A 22816-nucleotide genomic window follows, 5' to 3' on the forward strand; every position below is an offset into this window, starting at 1 on the left:
GATTTCCATAGTTTGTGAATAAATGCACATGCCAAATTTTTACCTGACTGTTGGCTCTTTCATGTCCTCCTGTAGTCTAATTAGGTACTCTTGCTCAGTCTTCTGATTATGAACATCTGAAAGTCGCAAACCTATGTAAAGGCTAGGATTGGGAGCAATGCTCTTATTTCCCAAAGATCTTAGCAACTTCTTGTTGATGGAAAGAATCAGGTTTTCATTTCCACTTTCAATTCCTGAAATAATTTAAATAGATCAAAGTTAGTCATCAGTTGTTAGAAGGCTGTCAGACCTAAACATTAAAAAAGTTGAGTCTTTAAATAATAACATACAATCACTGTGGTGATTGGGCATTAGTGTTCCTTCAAGGTGCTGAAGTCCATATGAATCATTATGGTGCAGTGTAAGGTATTAAAAGGAGAGTTTTTGTAGAGTTTCTGTGTGAATGATGCTGAGATACATTTCAGCTTCCCATGTCCCTCAATGGAAATATTTGTGTTCAAAAAGCTTACTTAACTTATATAGAAACACCCTTGTAGTAGTGAATGCAATAAATGTTAAAGGCTCCAAGTACGTAATACACACATTTGTTAGGCTGGACCCCCAAACTAATAGGAGAGGCATTAACTGTCCCAAATACTTTTGGTAAGTTGTGATCACCTCCTAGATGACCTGGTGCAAGGTTCCTTTGTGCCAAAGACATGGAATATTTATAAAAAGGTATGGAAAGAATGGTCAATGGTAAGTACACAACGGCCCAGAATAAGGAAACACTGTGTACTTTGGAGATGCCTTGGTACAAGAAGAAGAAACAGCATAACAAGGGGAAAAGCTAGCAAGCTCCAGTGGAAATTTCATTTTTCATTTGCTTATATTTTTTGTCTTGGGTCTTCCCCTGGGCCTTCTCCCGGTTGGACATGCCCAGATCACCTCACCAGGGAGGCGTCCAGGAGGCATCCTGATCAGATGCCTGAGCCACCTCATCTGACTCCTCTAGATGCGGAGGAGCAGCGGCTCTACTCCTAGCCCCTCCCGGATGACTGAGCTTCTCACCCTATGTTTAAGTGAAAGCCCAGACACCCTGCGGAGGAAACTCATTTCAGCCGCTTGTATTCGTGATCTCTCCTTCGGTCACTACCCATAGTTCATGACCATAGGTGAGGGTAGGAACGTAGATCGATTGGTAAATTGAGAGCCAAGCCTTGCCTTATGGCTCAGCTCCTTTTTCACCATGACAAACTGATGCAGACCGCGCATTACTGCGGACACCACACCGATCCGCCTGTCGATCTCACGCTCCATTCTTCCCTCACTTGTGAACAAGACCCCAAGATACTTGAACTCCTCCACTTGGGGCAGTCTCCCGGCTGTCCTGGGAACGCCTTGGGTTTCTTCCGGAAGAGCTTGAAGAAGTGGCCGGGGAGAGGGCTCTCTGCTCAAGCTGCTGCCCCCGCGACCCAACCTCGGATAAGCGGAAGAGGATGGATGGATGGATGGATGGATGGATAGAAATATTTTTTGTTAAATACCACAAATAGCTTTGCAGAAAAAATGGTTATGAGAGGATGGGTCATATTCAGAGGCACTGCCGGTGACAAGAGAGTGTCAATTATAGGAGACAGCTTAATTTAATTGCCTTGAAAATAATTTGTAAAGATAAGTATGACTTTGGTGAGGTGAAGTCCATTAATCATTTACTCTGTTTTGCTGCAGTTGAGTTGCAGATAATTCTCTTTGCATCCAGAAACAAAGTTCTCCACATGACTCCTATACTCTTCCTCGTTCTCTTTATATGGGAACATTGTGCTGTCCACTTAAAACCAATGGAGTAATTATAGAAGTAGATTCTAGGTATGACATTGTGTGAGTTCACAAGTCCCTCTAAAGGATGATACAGTTGAAATAGCACTTTAGGCAAGTGACATTCATTTACAAATATGTTCAAAACAAAACAAAAATGGCAAATGTATAGAAATTTTCTTTAATAAATTCACACACAGTCCCTGCTACTCAAAACAATTGTAAAATGTGTAGTCTTTTTAGTCTTGGTCACAATATTGTCCTTCAGCTTGATTACAATCATTCTGCCTTTTTGCCATTCAGCTACTGTGCCATGGTTGCAGATTGATGCATTCACGTATCCGGAGTCACCAGGCAAACCATGGAAGTTTGGTTGTACGGTGCTGTATACATTAGTTTTCCATAAATTAAAATCTTACACAGTTTGGGTGAGACATAGAAATTGTCCATTACACAGCAGTAAAGCAAAGGGTCCACCCATGACAGCACAGAAGATGTAGCAGTGCAGTAGAGGGATCATGTGGGGTGGCAATTATCAAGTCCCTTAATAAGGATAATGCGTATGTATTGTGCAATAAACATCAACACCAGTGTTTGTCCTAAGGTGATCAATTATATTGTATATGGGTATCATGTTGTAGTGTAATTTAATAGAAAGCATATAAGAGTGTAAACATTTGTAAATTTTATGGATGCCATATAATAAAAACAATACCAGGATTTATATTACATTCTATATACTAAGGTAGATTACATTGTGCCTAAACTTTCTGCTTGGAAGGTGAGGCCTGTGGCTGAAGCTCTGGAATCTGGGCCAGCAATTCAGTTTCTGCCTGCACTCTCTTCTTCACCTTTCTGCTGCACTCTCCATTGCTTTAGACTGTTGAACACAAGTACCTAAGTTCGTCTACCTTCACCACTCTGCTCTTTGCAGTCACATCCTTCCACCACCTTCCCTCTCATTTATGCACATGTACTCAGACTTACTCCTACGGACTCTCATTTCTTTTCTCTCCAGTGAGTACCTCCACATCTCCAGGGTCACCTAAACCTGTTGTCTACTCTCACTACAGACCATAATGTCATCCACAAACATCATAGTCGGCAGAGACTCCTGTCTGTCCTCATCTGTCAACCTATCCATTACCATTGCAAACAGGAAAGATCTCTGAGCCAAATCTTGATGTAATCTTCATAGCTTCCCTCATTTCAGCCTTGCTGATCCCTGATACTTCATGATTTACTATATCCATTTCATCCAACCTACACTCTCTCTTATTTTCTATATTCATAAGTCCTTCAAAGTACTCCTTTCACCTTTTCAACATACTCTTCCCCACTTGTCAGCAAATTTCTATGGGCATCCTTTATCACCCTGATTTGCAGCACATCCTTTCCCGCTTGGTCCCTTTTTCTGGCCAAATGGTACAAGTGTTTTTCTCTTCCTTTGTGTCCAGCTTCTCTTACAGCTCAGCATACACCTTTTCCTTAGTCTTCACCACCTCTCTCTTCACCTTTTGCCACATCTCTTATTTTTCGCTACCACCTCCTCCTCTTCATGCTGTCCTGTACTTCCTCATTTCACCACCAAGTATCTTTGTTTTCCTTCCTCTGTCCAGATATCACACTAAGCACCTTCCTAGCTCTCTACCTTACTAGTTCAGATTTGGTGTTCCAATCATCTATCATGTCTTCACCACCATCCAGCATCTGTTTCACTTTTCCGAATTTCACACAAGTGTCTTCCTCTTTCAGCTTCCAACACCTGATCTTTGGTTCCATTCTCACCCTCTTCCTCTTTTTCACCTGAAAATTCATCCTGCATACCACCAATTAATGCTGTCTATGTCCACTCTCCCCTGTCACCACCTTATAGTCTCTAATATCTTTCACATCTTGCATCTCCTACATATGACACAGTCCACCAAAGTGCACCTTCCTCCACTCTTATACGTCACCCTGCACTCCTCCTTCTTTTTAAAATATGTATTCATCACCGCCATTTCCATCCTTTTAGCAAAGTCAACCACCTTCTGCCCTTCAGCATTTCTCTCCTTAAAGCAACATCCAGCCATCACCTATTCATCACCACTGTTCCCTTTGCCAATGTGCCCAAGATCCACCCTGATCACCACTCTTTCTTTTTTAGGTATACTGTACTCTCCGCCATTTCATCTAACTCACTCCAGAAATTTTTCTCTTCCATCTTCAATCCCACTTGCGGAGCAAATGCACTGATGACATTCAATATTACCCCTTCAATTTGAAACTTTATGCTCATCACTCTGTCAGACATTCTCTTCACCTTCAAAACACTCCTCACATAGTGTTCCTTTACAATTACCCCTGTCCCATTTCTCTACCCATCCACACCATGGTAGAACAGTTTGCACCCACCTCCAGTGCTTCTGGCCTTACTCCATTTCCACTTGGTCTCCTGCACACACAGTACACCCATCTTTCTCTGTTCTACCATACAGGCCAGCTCTCTCCCTTTACCAGTTCATTGTGCTAACTTTTAAAGTTCTGACTCTGAACTCTACACTCTTTCATCCCCTCCCATTGTCTTCAAACCCGCTTTCTACCTCTTTTTCTCCTTCACTTTCTTTGGCCAGCAGTAACAGCTTCCTTCGATACCCTGCTGGATAGCTGTATGAGTGGCAGCTGCCGATAACCTGGCCTCAACTGATCCAGTACGAACATTCTGTTTCTCATCCGTAAGTTTACCTGGGCTTGTGCCTGGCACTAACATCGAGCTGGCTTGTGTCACCCTTGCGGCTGGGGTTTTTATTGCTGTTTCATAATTTCTCAAATTAACGTCTTTGAAAATCACCTGTTGTAATCAATTTCCATTAACCAACAGAGAGATGACTTTAAGTTAACACTAGTTGGGAGCACAGAAAATAAAGCATGAAAGTGAGGACATAGCAGCTTGTACAGCACTTGCAGGTAGGTTTAGAATTAAAAATCTGTATAACTTCCAGTAAGCTAGCTAACGTTACATCAATTGCCACTACACTCACAATCACTCACTCACTCATTCTGATCTGCCATCTCCATCATCAAGACTCACTTGTTTCTTGCCTGTTGACTCTCTTGCCATCTCTGAACTTATTAATAAGTCTAATTCTTCCTCCTGTCTTCTTCATCCTGCCCCCACTTCTCTGCTTAAGACATGCTCATCCATAATTAGTATTCCTGTTGCCTCAATGGTAAATGCATATTTCATTTCAGGTTTGGTCCCTACTGCCCTCAAAACAGCTGCAGTTACACCAATCCTTAAAAAACCTGACCTGGATCCTTCCTTTCTCTCCAGTTACAGGCCTATCTCTAATCTCCCTTTTTGGCTAAGGTGATATAACACATGGTTGCTACACAACTCCATGCTTTTCATCTGGACAATATACACTCTGAGCCTTTTCAGTCTGGCTTTCATACACAGCACAGCACTGAGAAAGCTCTTCTCCATGTAGTTAATGATCTTCTCCAGTCTGCAGACTATGGTTCACTTAATATTCTCCTCCTTCTTGACTTAAGTGCAGCATTTGACACTGTTAATCATGAAATCCTCCTGTTATGTCTCTCTGCTGTAGGCAACTCCCTGGCTTAGCCCTTCAATGGCTCACATTATATTTCTCCAATAGGCAACAGTTTGTCACACTCGGCCGATATAAATCCTCCACCTCACCTGTGTCGCGTGGTGTCCCTCAGGGTTCAGTCCTTGAGCCATTACTTTTTCTACTTTCTATTTTTCCTTTGGGTCAGATTATTCACAGACATGGCCTTAACTTCTACTGTTATGCAGATGATATACAGTTATATCTTAGTACACACTCCCCTACAGATTCACCTCCCAGCACACTCAGTGACTGTATCACTGATTTTAAGCTATGGATGGAAAATAACTTTCACAAACTTAATGCCAATAAAACTGAAGTGTTACTGGTAGGTCCAAAATCCCAGCTTTCTAAGGCATCCTACTTCTCTGTTTCTGTTAATGGTACACTTGTCAAACCTGCTCCTGTTGTCAGAAATCTTGGTGTTTTGTTTGTTCTGTCATTTAACTTTGAGCTATACATTAGGTCTCTTTCCAAAATTTAATTCTATCATCTCCATAACATTGCCCACCTCCATCCATTTCTGTTCTTTAATGATGCTCAAACATGTCTCGTACAGATTACTGTAATTCCCTCTTCATTGGCTTCCCTGCAAAATCTATACAGAAGCTACAGTATATTCAGAACTCCGCAGCCACAGTCCTCACCCTCACAAAGCGTTCTGCTCACATCTCCTCTGTTCTGTCCCAGCTTCACTGGCTACAAGTTCCATCAAAGATTAAATTCAAGATTCTGCTTCTCACCTTCAAAGCACTACATAACCTTGCTCCCCCTCTACCTCACTCAGCTAATAGCTCCTTACACTCCTTGTCACTCTCTCAGGTCCTGGAGCAGTAATCTCCTTACTATCCTACGCACCAGACTGTCCACCCTGGGAGGCAGGCCCTTCAGTGCTATAGCCCCTCAACTCTGGAACTCTCTTCCTCAGTCTGTCTGAGATTGCTCCTCTTTCTGCACTTTTCAATCTCAACTGAAAATTTCCTCTTCTACAAACTTTTGTCATCTGTTTAATTTTTTTACTCTGTATGTAAAGCGACATTGGGTTTGTGAAAGGTGCTCAATAAATGTAACTTATTATTGTTATTATAATAATTACACTAAAGGTATTGATTTATCGGAGTAACAATGAAATAACAATTACTGTATATGTAAAAGTTTTAATATCGAGTGCGTAACAGATATTACAGTAGCTATCTGATGCATGGTTGAGGATTATATATTACCATCATATACAGGTAGACATCAGGACCTCTACACATTGTTAAAGGCTGCTAATGTTGGACATATTAGGTTCTCTGAATATTGTTGCTTTGAGAACATATATATTCAAATTCAACCAATACACAGGCCCGCTTTCTTCCCAGTTAGTTATTGAATAATTATAATTGTGGAAAAGCACCATGCAAACAACTCTGACATACAAAAACAGATTAACATCAATTGTTGGTTAATTTTATTATTAGCTAACATTACTGGTTTATTATTTATTGCTTATTGCTCTCTGCTGTTATTGGAAAGAAAGAAATGAAGCTTAGATAAATTTGTAAGTGTAGGTAATTAATTAATCAACATCTGAAAAAGTATAATAATAATAATAATAATAAATGTGTAGGCTAAGTATAGCTGTGCAGGTGTATAACTACTTGTATGACGTTTATGTATTACTTCTGGATGCTCAAAAAGTTATTCCATTTATTAATACTAATTGCATAAACAAAAATGTTCCTTTCAAAGATTGTCAGTATTCTTTTCTGCTGTATCTTTAGAAGTAGGTCACTTGAGAGTACAATGTTCTAATCAGTCAAGATATGTTTACTTCATTCATCTGCAACTTTCTTTTGCCCACATGCTACAAATATCCTTTTTTTAGCAATCACCACTTTAGCAATAAATAAAAGCAGAAGTGATAATAGTTATGCATGGAGATAAATCATGTTCTAAAATTTTTTTTGATGATCCTAATCATTTTACCTTTATATTAGAAATTAAGCAGTTACTTACGGCACGCTTTTCCATTTACAGAAATGAAACTGACAGCCACAGTTACAAAAAGGAAACTGAGCAGCATCTTGTCACAGTCTGCAGAAAAAAAGGACATAATTATCTGCTTACAATTACTCACTTAAATGAATCTTGACAATGTCATATTTGGTCATTCATTTTGTATTCATAACTGTAAGAGATCTGAAAAAAAACAAAAAAACATTTAATCTGGTAATTTACCTGCTTAAAGATACAGCACAGTTAAAACAAAAATGATGTTGTACTTGCATCAAGTGTTCTTATATAGAGGTGTTTAATAATTTAAATAAACTACTTTATTTCTTAATTAAGAATGTGTCACTTTATTCTCCAAAAACTGAGGTGACACCAAACAAATTTCAGTACATTACATTTTGACCAACTTTCAGCCAGTGTGGGAAAAATGAGCAAAACATTTGACGTTCATACCTCAAGTTTCTATTCAATTTGACTTTATGACTTAGTAAACTGCGAAGATTTTAGAGTCATCATTTTTTATAAACTTTTTATTAAACAGACATGCAAATACAAATTAGAGCAACTCAGACATGACCATGAAAACATTAATACATTTAAAAACACTCACCAAATGGTAAGCATTGCCCTCTCTCCATCCCACAGAACAGCATTGCAGAAATTAATCCCAAAGGAGAGAAGGCACACTGTGATCAGTGGTCCATGGTGCTGTGCAAGTTTTGAATATATAATCGTACTCTGTGAGGTGCAGGCTCCAATCGGGTGCGGGTGCTTGGTTGCTCACGCACACATGTGCGGAGGCTGGCGGATCAGTCAGGTGCTTCATGCATACCTTGGAGGTAACACTGTATCACACCTGCACCCATTCATACAAACTAGATATAAAGGAACAGGCACAGCAGATTAGGAAGGACTGAGAAAGAGACAGATGGAGAGATCAGAGGTTGAAAACAAAATGAAAAGAAAGGGTAGGATCACGAAGAAGGAAAGAGGCAGGCATCTAGGAGGAAAGCCCCTTGGAGCAGTGTAGGGAAAACGTTTGGGGGCTGAAGAGGTCTACTCGGTTGAGGATTATAGGGGTAGCTGGAGTGACCCAATACCTGCTCTCATGTAAGGCCAAGGAGTGGCGCGAGAGTGGGAGGTATGAAGCTCAAGTATGGTGCCTTGCTGGGAGCCTGTGGAACAGCAAGGACCCAAGCCTATGAGGAAAGATTGGCTGTGCCTCTGTGGAAGATGTTTACTTTTTCTGCAGGGTCCCATTTGGGGCAATGCAGTAAGTAGAAAAGTCGTTCGTCTTACAAAGGATGCACCAGGGACTGAGGTTTCTTTAGAACTGTATCTTGCCTAGTGATTTTAACCTTGTTTTATCAGATTATTTTTTTACCTCCACATTCACTGGTTTTTATGGACTATTCATTTATTTATTGAAGAATGGGATGCACTGCACTAATTGTACGGTCATGTTGAATTTTTGATTTATTTTAATAAAAGCTCTTGTTACTTATGCATCCAATATTTGCTTTAAGTGTGTGTCCTCATTTGCTCAGCTCATCTTGATTCATGATTTTCAACAGTTTGGGTTCAAGATGCTCCCAAAAACAACTAGGAACTGACCCAGTCCATCACATACACCACCACACACAACAAAAATCCATGTGGAATTCAAGTCAGAGCTTCCATCCAAGCAACACCAAACAAGTTCATTCTACCATCATATAGCTATATAAGGTTGTAGAAACATGATTTTCAGAAATTAAAGGAATAAAAGGGGGATGGACTTTATAGAGTTTCTGCCTAAATCTCGTTTAGAAATTTTCACATGCATTAAAACAATAGCCCTGAGGACTGGTGCATTGTATGTTCTACGTACAGGAGATGTGCAACTCTCTTAACCCATACTCTGCTTGTAAGCAGACAGGAACTCATGAGTAGAATCTTACATAATTATAATGAAGGGAAATTAAATGAAAATAGCAACCACAACAACTATTTCAAATTTAGAGTAAAGATACAACATTAAAGAGCAGTTATGAATTAATTGCTTAATTCTAATTGTTCTAATTCTATTTGAAAGATACCATATGTAACTTATATTACAGGCTGAACTGGTGTGAATGATCTTGAGAACTGGAAGTATTAGACTGTCCAGTATACAGTAGATATAGTAGCATGCAATGTTAGCACGTATACCATGAGCAAAATGAGAAAGAACACTTTAAAAACTTGCACATCAGGTAAAATGTATTGTAGTGTCTCTGTGAGGAGTAGTTGAGAGAGGGAAACAGCTTCTCACCCTTGAGTTTATAGCAAGGAATATTGCATGCTAATGACATAAAGCCAAACCACATAGAAATATTGAAATTCCCTGAAAAATACAATTTAGGGATTGATACCTAGAACACAGAACGCACCAATCCTCATGGCTATAGTTTTAATGCATGTGAAAATTTCTAAACTAGATTTAGGCAGAAACTCTATAAAGTCTGTCCCCCTTTTATTACCCACCCCAAAAGTCATCTCAAGCAAACTTATTATGAGTGGCTCTTAAGCTCTCATTAGGCACTTACATACATAATTATGCAAAGAGCGAAATACTCCTTCAACAAACACTCAAGACAGTGGATGAATTCAAGAGGTTTAATTAGTGCTGCTGACTTATAATCACCAATAACATTTGAAAAATTTCTGAAGTTTTTTTTTTTTTTTTTTAATGCAACTCCTACATGTGTTATTTTATTCTTGTCAAACTGACCGTGCTTCACACTTAATGAAACAGCACCGAGTAAATCAATGTCTATTAATAGCGCTTTATTGTCTCTTCTGTTGTTTCTTGACAATGGTCTTCATCCATACACACTAGCAGAGTCGCCATTCAACCCCTTTTCAATGCGCAATCATCCTGTATTGGAACATAAAATACAGAGTAGCGTACTGAAATCGGTAAAGAACATGATTTGACCTGTATTTTCATTCACTTCTTTTAATATATACACTAGCTCTTCAAAGTATAGAGAATAAGAACAAATAGAAGTGGCATGACTGAGTCTCAACTTAGTGCTGTGCTAATGATGCTGACAAACAAGCACTGTAAACCGAGTGAAATAGCACATCAGTGTCATTATTGCCATTAAGCTGCATTCACATATTGACATTTAAAAAAACAAAAAAAAGTTACATTGTGCAGAATAGCGTAACATCCAGAATAAGACAATACACACAATGCAAATTAGCTGTTGAAACGTAAGAGGCTGTCAAGGTATAGATTTAAATGCGAGAAGGAATTATCAGTGGGTTATCCCTGTCCCTGGTGAAAAATACATTTGCCATGGAGCTTTATTGGTCACCCATGGAGGAACATCTTACCTGAAACAGCACAGTGCAGGTGCTATACATACAGTATCTAAGCAGCTAAACAGCATAAATGACCCTATCAATTGAAATTTAAAAGTTTTTTCAGTCTATTCTTTGCTGTTTAAAAGCATAACCTATACATATTTAATTGAGAATCTAATTAATAACTTCTCTTCTTCAGGCAACAGTTGTGGAGTTGACCTGTGTGTATCACACAGTTAAGCACAACATGAGCTCTAACAGTACTGACAATTTTGATTAAAAAGTGTAATTGTTTGAATAACCCAGATTAAAAATTTTAATCAAATAGCAGCCCTAGTTTTAATACAAGTTGTGTGATACTGTAATAAAACAAATGTCTGCCAGACTCTTGCCAGTATACATTCTTAAACATACTTTACATTTCTCTATTGTAAAAGAAAATCTTGAGACGACATGAGACTATTGCCAAGAGATTTTTTGAGTCCCAGAAGACAAGACTATTGCCAGGAGATTTTTTCAAGTCCCGCCATCCTCTCAACCATTTACGGTTAACGGCCCACACCCACAGTCCTCTCACCTCTCATTTATGTGAATGATTTTGTCAGACACTATTCCAGCGCTCTCAGCTCTTACAATTTTTACGTTGTCCTCACTTTAAGTTCCCAATAAAAGAAGAATTATTATGTCCAAATCTTATTGAAGAATTTCATCCCGAAGTGTAATCAAAAGAAGAAATAAGTTACACAGCCAATCCTAGCACCAAGAAACGAAGTAAAACGAATTAACGCGAAAATCGTTGATCAGTTACACAGCACATTGGTTAAATGAGTATCAATAGACTATGCTGAAACAGTTGGTGGTGATTGTGCAGAAGATTAAAACATCAACTTACAATATCCCATAGAATATCTACAACCATTAACACCATCCAGTCTTCCACCACCTGAATTACTATTGATAGAAGGCAGTACAGTAATGTTATTGCGTAATTTATGTATGAGTGATAAGCTAGGCAATAGGACAAGATTAGTTGTATTCAAAATTGGTTGAACAATTTGGACATATAAAATTTTAACAGGCAACAAGAAAGGTAATGTAGTACATCTTCATGTAATGTTAACATTATACACCAAAGGAGATCTTGATATGCCATTCATATTAAAATGTTAACAGTTTTCCGTTAGAATAGCTTTTGCTATGACAATTAACAAACCACAGGGACAAACATTCAGAAAAGTCGGTTTATTTATTAGAGAGAAAGAAACGATATTCACCCATGGGCAGTTATATGTTGTCAAGATGTAATTCTAAACGCGGTATCAAAATTCAATGCAATATTGACAAAAAGTTAATTCCAAATAATGTTTTTAATGAAGTTTTACAGTAAAAGTGTAACTTTAAAAAGTATTTGCGTGTTAATTTCAAAGCCAAACAGAATGGAAACTTATAATTGAACGAATACCTCTAACGCAACTCGAAACAATTTTATTTCAATTTATTACATTTTACTATTTTTACTATGGTTAATTACTCACTATAATGTAAAATATTTAGGTCTATTAAGCATATGTAACAATTCCCATGAAAATAACAATCTGTTTAAATTGCACATCCGCTTCCCTATATGCGAGTGGCAGAGCCATGAAGTGGCTAGCACGTAGCGCCCGCTTGGGGGTTGGTGAGCGAAGCGAGCAGGGGGCAGAGCCCCCTAGTGTAATACAAAATAATCTGTCATCACTACCCCGTTAAACTGTTTAGATTATAGTTACAAAACTTATCTTACCCTTCCTTAGGGGAAGGACATCCTGCCGCTTCATATACCTGTACATAAGACTAGGCATCAATTTTATTTCAATAACAATACAAAACTAAAAACATTTGCAAAACTGCAATATGAACAACTAAAACTTAAAACAGTGTATATCCTGATAGAAAAAAAAAAAAAATATTGCAGGTTATGCAAGGGCAAATAAAGAGCAGATGGAAACATATCTGCCACCTGCTTCTCCTGCTTTCTTCAAATTGGAGTCTTAATAACAATGTAAGGCAATACTTAATCTAACCACTAGAGGCCCCCAAGAAAGAATTTAAATGGAGGGCAGAATGCTCACTGCCCAGCAACTGTAAGATGTTACGCTAATGCAAACTCCACATTCAACCATGTAAAATATAATAACATTCATTGATCTGTGTCCCCAGATGCCAGATAACAACCCCAGAGACAGGTCTCAGGAAAAAATTGCATGCATCATCTTTGACAATATTCACCTCCCTCACCTTCCGGTCATCATTGGAAAATATTTTTGTAACAAGTCCATTAGGCTAGTTGTACCTCTTAACCTGGTTGTCCTTCATATTTACTGCATTCCTTCAGATTTGTTTTTTCATGACTCTGTTTGTGAAGACACTGAAGGCTATAGACGCATTCCTGTCTCCACCATTACCAAAACGTATTGGCTAAGTTCTGCACTTGATGCCATTAGTGATTACAAAAATCTCCATCATTAAACTACGCTGGGAGTGCAGAAGGTACTCCAACTTTCTGAGTGAGCAGCACACGGATGTGGACAAATTTGTTGGTATCCCTCCACAAAAAAGTAACAATTGTTTCTAAAAGAACTTGAAATTGACAAAATTAACTGGAACCCATCATTGTTTATTACATATTTACCAAAAATCAAACTTTGCTTTAGGGTTTTTATTCAACGAATAGTTCAAATAATAACAAACGAAAATGGACAAAAATGAAATGGGACTATTATCGCAATATTTTATTGTACAACTTTAAGAGGCAATAACTGCAAACAAGAGATTCATGTGGCTCTCAGTAAGATTGCTGCACCTGTCAACATGTAGTTTAGCCCACTCTTCCTGAGCAAACTGCTCCAGGTTTGAAGGGTGCCATCTGCACACTGCACATTTCAGTTTTTTCCATAGATGTTAGATAGGATTCAGATCAGGGCTCATCGAAGGCCACTTCAGAATACCAATGTTTTGTTCTTAGAGATCCTTGGGTTCTTTTTGCTGTGTGTTTTAGGTAATTATCGTGTGGGAAGGTCCATAACCTGCAACTGAGACGGAGCTTCCTGACACTGGCCAGTATGTTTCACTCCAGAATGTCTTGATAGTCTTGAGATGTTAGTGTTCCCTACAAAGATTCAAGGTCAGACAGAGCAAAGCAGCCCCAAAATATAACCAAGCCTCCACCATGTTTCACAGTAGTTATTCTTTTCTTTGAAAGCCTATTTCTTTCGTCTATGGACATAGAGCCTATGTGATTTGCCAAGAAGTTCCAGTTTTGCCTCGTCTGTCCAAAGGACATTCTCCCAGAAGTACTGTGGCCTGTCAAATATTCATTTTATAAAATTCCAGTCTGGCTTTTTAATGTAGAGTCCTCCTGAATCTCAGATCTCTTTCTTTCGAGTTGACAAAGATGAAAGTGATCTGTGAAGCCTGAGAATTGTCAGTTCTTTAAGATGTTCAAGAGAGTTGCTCCACTTCCACCATTCTTTGTGCTTCTTACTGGGAAGTAGTCCATGCCATTCACATGCACTGTAGGTAAGTTCTCTCAAATTAACATGTCTTGTATGCATAAAGGAGCAGCAAATCCAAAGGGATCAAACAGGCTGCTGATTGTAGATAACACACCACACCACACGAAGGACTCCTCACAGGCAGCTGCTTGAAAAGTTAATGTGTCTTTTGTTAAATCCCATTGAAGGCCTAGACTGCACTGCATGGAAGGCAGGTCTTGGCCAAAGTCAAGGTCACAGAGATTACTGGCTAGGTTTTGTCCTAGAAAGGCTTGCATCACTTCAGTGGTGTAGGATGTAATCTTAGTGGTCTTAGATTGGATTGAGCCAACATATTTTGAGTTCTTTTAAGTACATCAATGGCCCCAGAAACACAGGAAAATTATTATTTCAGGCCATCAATGCAGAAAAGCCTTTCTACCATGTTTCCCCGAAAATAAGACCTACTCTGAAAATAAGCCCTAGCATGATTTTCAGGCTGCTCTGTAATATAAGCCCTACCCCAAAAATATGCCCTAGTCAAGATCGTCAGCTGAAAAGTAAGGCGGCTAAGGCTGGGTTGATACTTCATGCGATGTGACACATGTGCCCAAAACATCCATTAAATTTTGAGGACACCTTGCCACAATATCTCTGAAAAGGATGTTTAATGATTACATCCATCAATTCGAAGATGTGCCCATTCTAGCAAGCATCAGGCGCAAGACAGAAACAAAATCCCTGGACGGGAAATCAGCTCATCGCAAGGTGAACACAAGCACACACATACACTGCCGTCATTGTAGCTTCACCAGATCCCCAAACATTCATGTCTTTGGATGGAAAACAGCACACCAGGAAAACATGCAAACTCCAGGCAGGGATCACAAGGGACGCGACTTCCTGTGAGACAGCAGCACTACCCCTCTGCCACCCTATATGTGTAATTATTAACAGTATTAATTATTTAAACAAATTAAACGATTTATCTGTAAAATGTAACATACGTATTTTAATGCATTTCATCATGAAAGTGATAAAGTATAAATCTAAGAATTATAATTATATCAGGTCAGGAGGAAGCCCCAGAGATTAACAACTGGGTCAGTTTTAAGATGACGTTTACGACAGTCTACTTTAATGATAAAGTAAAACTAAGAGGTTAAAGTGGACATTTTGAGTTTAAAGCCGAAATTTTTACTTTAATCACAAAATAGACATTTTCATTATGTCCTTAATTTTTCTTTCTCTATGACTCAAAAATGCCACCGTACATTCTATTCTATTGCTATTGTGAAGGTGCAAAAATAAAAAAATAAAAAAAGGCACAGAAGATGGTATGTGCGACTTTTAAAATATATTGTGTAATTACTTTGGGGAATATGCGACGCTTGAATATAAAAACAACATGAATACATTTGTATGCCGAACCATTCATCAAACATCGAAGTACATACTGTACATCGATCCTGAAGGATCCTAAAAGCGGTTGGAGTAGCAAGAAATTCAGGGATTGAATGTGGAGAGTTATGATGATATTCCAGAAGAAGACAACATGACTGTATTTGGATAAATGTATATTGTTGTACTTGAATAAATATAATGTATCCTTGAAAATTTATGTATTCATTATGTGGAGGGTAGACTTGTCTTCAACAGAAGGTGATAGCCTGTTGTCATCATCTGAATGACTGAAGATTAGTAAATGTGACAGAAGTAGGTTTGAACTTCTCACTTCAGAGCTTCTCTGTCACGCAGAAAGCAGGAAGGTTTGAAGTAGCTTGGACATCCATTCTCAAGGGCGTTGGTTTTGTAAATTCCCAAAGAGGGCTTATGGGTGCCCTCAAACAGACATCACAGACAATGGCCCTCCCGAGATCCAAAAGTTCACCATAGGGTGCATTATTTTGTCCACTGCACTGGCTTCTTACTTTGTGTGCACATATACAGTAATGTCTCTGCCAAGCAACAGGATAATCTCAGCACAGGGATGAAAAGGTGGAATGCTTTTAGTAATAACTCTGGGATGAGGATGGTTGTGAGTATCTTCAGGTATAAGAATTTTTATGCCCGTTGTTGGTATCACATTGCACTCAAAAAGGGTTGGCAGTGTTAGTTAAATCTCTCCATTACTTGATTGCACCAAGAGTCCACTGCTTTGATTTAGAGACATTTTTGTAATCCCAGCACATGTCTTTAGCGTGAAAGATAAGGTGTCATTCTTCTTGTCGGATATGTCAAAAACATGCAGAACTTGCCAATGATACATTGCTCTGATCATCTAGCATTGAGTACATTTTCACTTTCTTCTCAGGGTGCATCTTAGGCTATATATTTACTAAGCATATTTTGGAACAGGACTAACCTTGGATATTCTTCCCACCAACCTCTGTACATATAGAAGTAGCCACTGTTTGAGCATGTTCAATTTTCTCTCAACCATGCTCTTTGGCAGAGAATTTAGGCTCTCTTGTAATCCAGGGTGCTGGACCTGCATGGAGAGCTGAAATGTGCCCGTCAGTGTAACATTCTGAACAGTGGATGATAGCTTTACAGTCTTTTAGCAAAGTGGTTTCATCTGAAACAAATACTGTGCTCCTTAAGGGAGTTCTTGCATTCTTCAAAATTGCCTTTTTTAATCTTTGTACTTCTTGAGAGCATGGAGCTCATTATAATGGACACTTTTTGGTTGGATCCTCTAGAGATTTTTCAGTGGAGTCAGGTTGAGAAAATGTCACCAACAGTTGTTTTATTAACTGATATAGAATTATGTTTCCATGGTTTAGAAAAGGACATTTCACTCCAGAATGACCCTGCGCTAGAGGCTAGGAGAGCAAAGCTGGGGTCGTTTCCCATCTCTTCATAGCAACACACAATATTTTAAAAGAATGAGAATGGAGGACATTGTATATGATTCTTCTCTTTTGTACCATAAGCCCAGTGAAATCAATTTCTCATGAAAATTGTGGGTGGGCTTCTCCAAAATAGGATTTATTCCCTTGGCTGTATTAATAAAGCCAAGTTCAGGCTTCTGGGGGGCTGTAACGTTTTTTTCAGGCCAGATAGTTGTGATGGACATGAACTGCTCTGCTGCTTTGAGCATGCTGCAGTGACTCACCATCCAACCACTTAATAAGCCTGTCTAGTTCTTCACTTGGTTTGAGTTTCAGTCCTTTTGTGGCATTGTGAAAACTAGATTTACAGGAGAGGTAATTTACTGACTGATTGCCATACATTTTAAGTCCTCCATTTAAAAGATCATGATATGCCAAATATGCTGCAAGGTCAGATATATCTGAAGATCTGCTAAAACAGATGGGCAGGCCTGGTTTGCTTTAGATGCCAATGTATTGAATTGTGAGTGTACATTGGAGTGTACAGTCCTTAGCTTGAAGCCCTTGTTTTGATGGTGCTTTGGCAAGACATTCTGAGAGTTCAACAGCTTTTCCTTGTCATTAAACGGCATCACCAAAGTCTTGCCATATAGGTGGAGGAGGATAAGTGATTGTTACTTCTTCAGTACTGTGTTAAAGTTCTGTACCATTTTCATGAACAGCAAAAAGAAATTGGATATATTCTCTGGTTCAATAAATTGATTGTTGTGGTGACAGGAGGTTCTCAGTGTCATTGATGTGTTTGTCTCCATTAACATGTGCTTCTTCAAGAATCTGTGCCTCTACTAATACAACCTCAACCTCTTGGTATCTTACACATTGGTGTTAACAGTATGAGACTGAATTGGATGAAAAACTTATATTTAAATTAAATAGATGGTTTGCACCTCCACTGAAAAAATACTAATATGAATTTTTACTTTATACATCTAATTTAAGTTAATTTAACTTAAAATGATGGTGTCTGTTGGTATTGGGCAGCTGTTTGCAGCTATATTGACATAAACCTCTTGATTGTCACATTGACACAATTGCCATTAAAGTAAAGCCATTTTGTTATTATTCACCTGCTAAGTTAAACTTTTGCCACTTACAAATATGTAATATTTGATCATTTTCCTCAATAAATAAATGACCAAGTATAATATTTTTGTATCATTTGTTTAACTGGTTTCTCTTTATCTACTTTTAGGACTTGAGTGAAAATCTGATAATGTTTGATATTTATGCAGAAATATAGAAAATTCTACAGGGTTCACAAAGGGTTCAAGCACCACTGTATTAAATTCAACAGAATTAAAAAAGTGTTTTGCTCCCGATTTTCTTTTGATTCAATGTCTGGTGCATCACATTGCAGTTTCCTACAGTAGTCAGCAAGCATTGACGGATTCCAGTTACCTTGGTATCGTTTCTCCATCGTAGCAATGTCCTGGTGAAACCTTTCACTGTGTTCGTCACTGACAGCACCGAGATTTGCGGGGAAGAAGTACGAGTGGAGGAAATGAATCTTGAGTGACATGTTGCAGTTCATTGTCTTGTATGCTTTGAGAAGTTTGTCTACCAGCTGAATGTAGTTTGAGGCTCTGTAATTGCTCAGAAAATTGTCAACAACGTCTTTGAAGGCTTTCCAGGCATTTTTTTCCGGCCCAACTAACAGATCTTCAAACCGCTTGTCACTCGTAACATGTCAGATCTGGAGGCCAACAAAAATGCCCTCTTTGATCTTGGCATCAGTTATTCTTGGGAACATCTGTCTTAAATAACGAAAACCTTCGCCTACCTTGTTCAGTGCTTTCATGAAATTCTTAATGAGTCCCAGGTTTACATGAAGAGGAGGCAAAAATATCTTTGCTGGGTCGACAAGCGATTCATGTGCCACATTTTTCTGTCCTGGAACTAACTTTTTACGGAGTGGTCAGTTCTGTCGAGAATAGTGTGACTATTTGGCACGGCTATCCCATTCACAGATGAAACAACAGTACTTTGTATAGCTGAGCTGCAGTCCTAGTAACAGAGCAACAATTTTAAGATCTCCACAGATATTCCAGTTTTACCTGCTATATTGGACGTGCCTCAGCAACAGTTCCATATTCTCATATTTCTTTCATGTGTGCTGCATAGCCAACAGGCACTGAAGGATAAACGTTGCCATTGTGTAGCAGAACATCTTTCCAGCTTAACATTGACCAGAGAGATGCCACTCTTCCGGGTTGTGATCACAACCCAAGGCCAAGAACAATCCTTCAATGTCACAACAGAAATACAGACTGTCAACTTGTGCAAATAATTTGGTTATATCATGATGTCAGCCTCAAAACACAGAAATTTTCGTACCTGGTGACAGCAAACACCATTCCTGCCGTCTCGAACCTAGCAGCTCGGCTTTTGCTTTTGACAGACCCAAATCTCTGGCCAAATCGTTCAATTCGTACAGTGTTATCAGATGTGGATCGCCTGATGAGCACCGTTCAAAATTCGAGTCAATGTCACGGTCAGTACCCTGCGTTGCAGTTTCTTCATCTGGTTCGTCTAAGGTCTAGTCCTCTCTGGTGGTTTTGGAATTGGTAGCCTATCACCATGTGGCACGGGTCTCATTGCTGAAGGCAGATTTGGCAGAGAAACCAGAAACATTATTCAAACAGAAGTAACAGTCCGTCGCATGGTCTTTCTGTTCTCGCCATATCATCTGAACAGGAAACAGCATCGTCTTTCAAGTGCCTCGGAGCCAGGCTCTCAGACTGACAGCACATGTCAGCAAATGTGTGGCGCCCATTACTTGTCTTGATCACCAATTTTGCAACCAAAATACAGATGATAAGCTTTCTTCACAAGAGCAGTCAACAAACGTCTCTAAGGTACAAAGTGTACTGTATATTCGCCACAGATATAGCAGAATGTATCACGGCTGTTACGACATTGACGAGACATATCACCCGACACCAAAACGTCTATAGCATCAAGCTTACTTACTGTTATATTGCTACAGATACTATACTTTACTATACTAATACTATACATACACACTGACTATCTATATAAACCAAATGAGCAGGATCGGTGTATGCAAGCCACCTTTATAGCATGCCGAGACAGCGTCAAGCTCGTTCAGACCTGCCCAGGATGTCAACTTCCACAGAACAGCTTCCAACATGCCCAGGCTGCACAAACCGTTGTTAAGTCACTTAAGGGAGCAAAAATGTTTGGGTACAAATATAAGAAAAAAATCATGACAAAACTGAAACGGTACGTGATGGGTAAGTTTTGATGTGATATTCGTGATCAGCACCCAACACCCAACAGTGTTCAAGAAGCAAAATCTTTGCTGTGTAGTGTCAAGTTTTATGTGCATGACTATCATATATTTACATATAGTATGAAACTCTGCATAAAGAACTGACCTATTTTTACAGTGCACAGTTTTAATAAAACTTGTATGTCTAAATTGGCCCTAGTGCGTGCTTGGTGTGTGGGTGTGTTTGTGTGTGTCCTGCGGTGGGATGGCACCCTTCCCAGGATTGGTCCCTGCCTTGTGCCCTGTGTTGGCTGGGACTGGCTCCAGCAGACCCCCCGTGACCCTGTAGTTAGGATTCAGCGGATTGGAAAATGGATGGATGGATGGATGGATGTATGTTATATTGTTTGTGATTATAGAATGCATGTGTTATTTATAATGGGTCATTTTAAGTAGTTAAATATGAACATATTCAGTTATTAAAACTAGCTGTGCTCCAGTCTAAGATGGGTTAAAATTAAAGTAATCAACGTAGACCTCAGAGTCAATGTCCGCAGTGTACTATACAATGAATATGTCTCTGTTAAATGCCATTTGGTATTGGACTCGTAAAGGCAGTGTTAATGTTTGTGACGCTCCATCTATTGGAATCACAGGGACATTGCAACTGGAAAGACACACAGACACTTAGCCTTTTATTAAGGTGGATTCCCATGTTCCTTACGTTTGAGTAAACCAAAGCATGTTGTGGCTACATAACAAGAAAGTTGGTCTAACTTAAGTTTATGTGTAAAATTGCTACAAAAATGTCATACATATTAATTATGCTTACATGGAACCTGTTAAAATAACTAGATAATGTAATTCCAACATTTTCTTTTTACAGTATAGATATCTTTTTACAGTATAGATATTTTTAAATGTACTGTATGTGCATTTTGATGAAGAGTTGCTTGCACAGACTGACTTTTGGATTAGTCAATGTAGGCAACTTAAAATGAACAAACAACTTAATTTTATAAATTTAATACTAATAAAAGTACTTCCTAAATTCACTCACCTTCTGTAGGAGACAATGGAAATTACAGTTACTTGCAGGACTTATTCATCTGACACAAAATTTCAAATTGTGTAAAGATTTGTTTAGTTTAGCAAAAGAAAGAACGGGAATGGAAATATGTGCATATTGTTTTCTGATATGTGGTGCAACAATCAGTTCTTCATAACTACTTTTCACTATTGTGCAAGATGCTTTTTTGTAATTATTTGTACTCGTTTGTATGTTTGTTATATTTCTTCTTGCCATTGCATAAGCAGTGTGTGTTTTTGGGCCATCAGGAGACAGAAGTGGTAACCACTAACTTCCAGTTAATCATTCTATAATACTTGTAATGCGTGAATCACTGTCTTGCACCCCAAGACACAAGGCTGAGTCTCAGTACTTTAGCAAAAACAAATTTATTCAAATGAAACAGGAACAGCATGTTTATTTATTGTAGCGGGATCTACTACTCCTATACACAGACAGCAGTCAGGCACGGTCATGGACAGGTTAGTGGCCAAGTAATACTGTTCCCTGCACTTATAATGTTCCTTGCATCACCCATCGACAACAGGCGCTTATGGCTTGACCGCAATCTTTTCGGAGTTGCTTTGGCAGCGAGCCACTGCAGCACTGTGAGCCTGTGGTTGCTCCAGCAACAGATAAACAGTCTTCCACAGACTCGGTGATCATGCTTTGGGATGCTCTTCACCGTGTTGTCCCATTGGGGGGTGCCCCAAAAGAGTTTAGAAACCTCACATAATAATAGTTACATCTCATTAATGAGTAAGTGTAAAATGTCGAGCATAATGGGGTATGCCTTTTTCTAATGATGTTTTATATATCCAACCTTATGTGCTTCCTGTGAAGTTTTACTCAATTTTCTTATGCAAGAAACTGATTTTCATGAAACTAAAAGAAAACACAAAAGTCTACATCAAATAAAACATTTTTTTTTGCATTTCATTTTCTTTTTCAATATTTGTTGCAAGTTCATTTTTAACTTTATTCCCTCTTTTGAGTCAATTTCTAATTGACACAGCCAGTACCAATTACTTTCCTGCATTGTATTTTCTGTTGCCTTGTCTGATTGTATTTTTGAAGATGACCTCTAAATGACCAGAATGTACAGTTGTTATAGGCACAGAAATTGAGGGTGGTGGCTCATCTCAATGGTATAAGAAGAACCAGAATATAATAGACTATAATTTTATATTAGTCATTTGGGTGTAAACCAACGAACCTACCAGAGTAAAATGTATATGCTGATTGACACTGTATGCAAATTCAACAGTTTATAAAATGAGCCTGTATTCTTTGTTTCTCTGGTCATTCTGACCATGCTGTTTTTAATGAATGTTCCCTCTAAGGCAGTTTGCCAAGGAGGAATT

General features: G+C 38.7%; 1 protein-coding gene across 1 annotated transcript in view; it reads right to left on the bottom strand.

Annotated features, from left to right (window-relative positions):
- LOC120539624 (transcobalamin-2-like) overlaps nt 1–22816 on the bottom strand; it is a 51229-nt gene that overhangs the window by 27678 nt on the left and 735 nt on the right. The window contains exons 2-3 of the mRNA XM_039769907.1: nt 7416–7493; nt 44–233 (exon numbers count right to left, since the gene is read on the bottom strand). Coding sequence (XP_039625841.1) covers nt 44–233; nt 7416–7482 — 257 coding nt within the window. The 5' untranslated portion in view covers nt 7483–7493. The remainder of the gene's footprint in view (nt 1–43; nt 234–7415; nt 7494–22816) is intronic.

Source organism: Polypterus senegalus, chromosome 11 (genome assembly GCF_016835505.1).
Source record: "Polypterus senegalus isolate Bchr_013 chromosome 11, ASM1683550v1, whole genome shotgun sequence".
NCBI lineage: Eukaryota > Metazoa > Chordata > Cladistia > Polypteriformes > Polypteridae > Polypterus > Polypterus senegalus.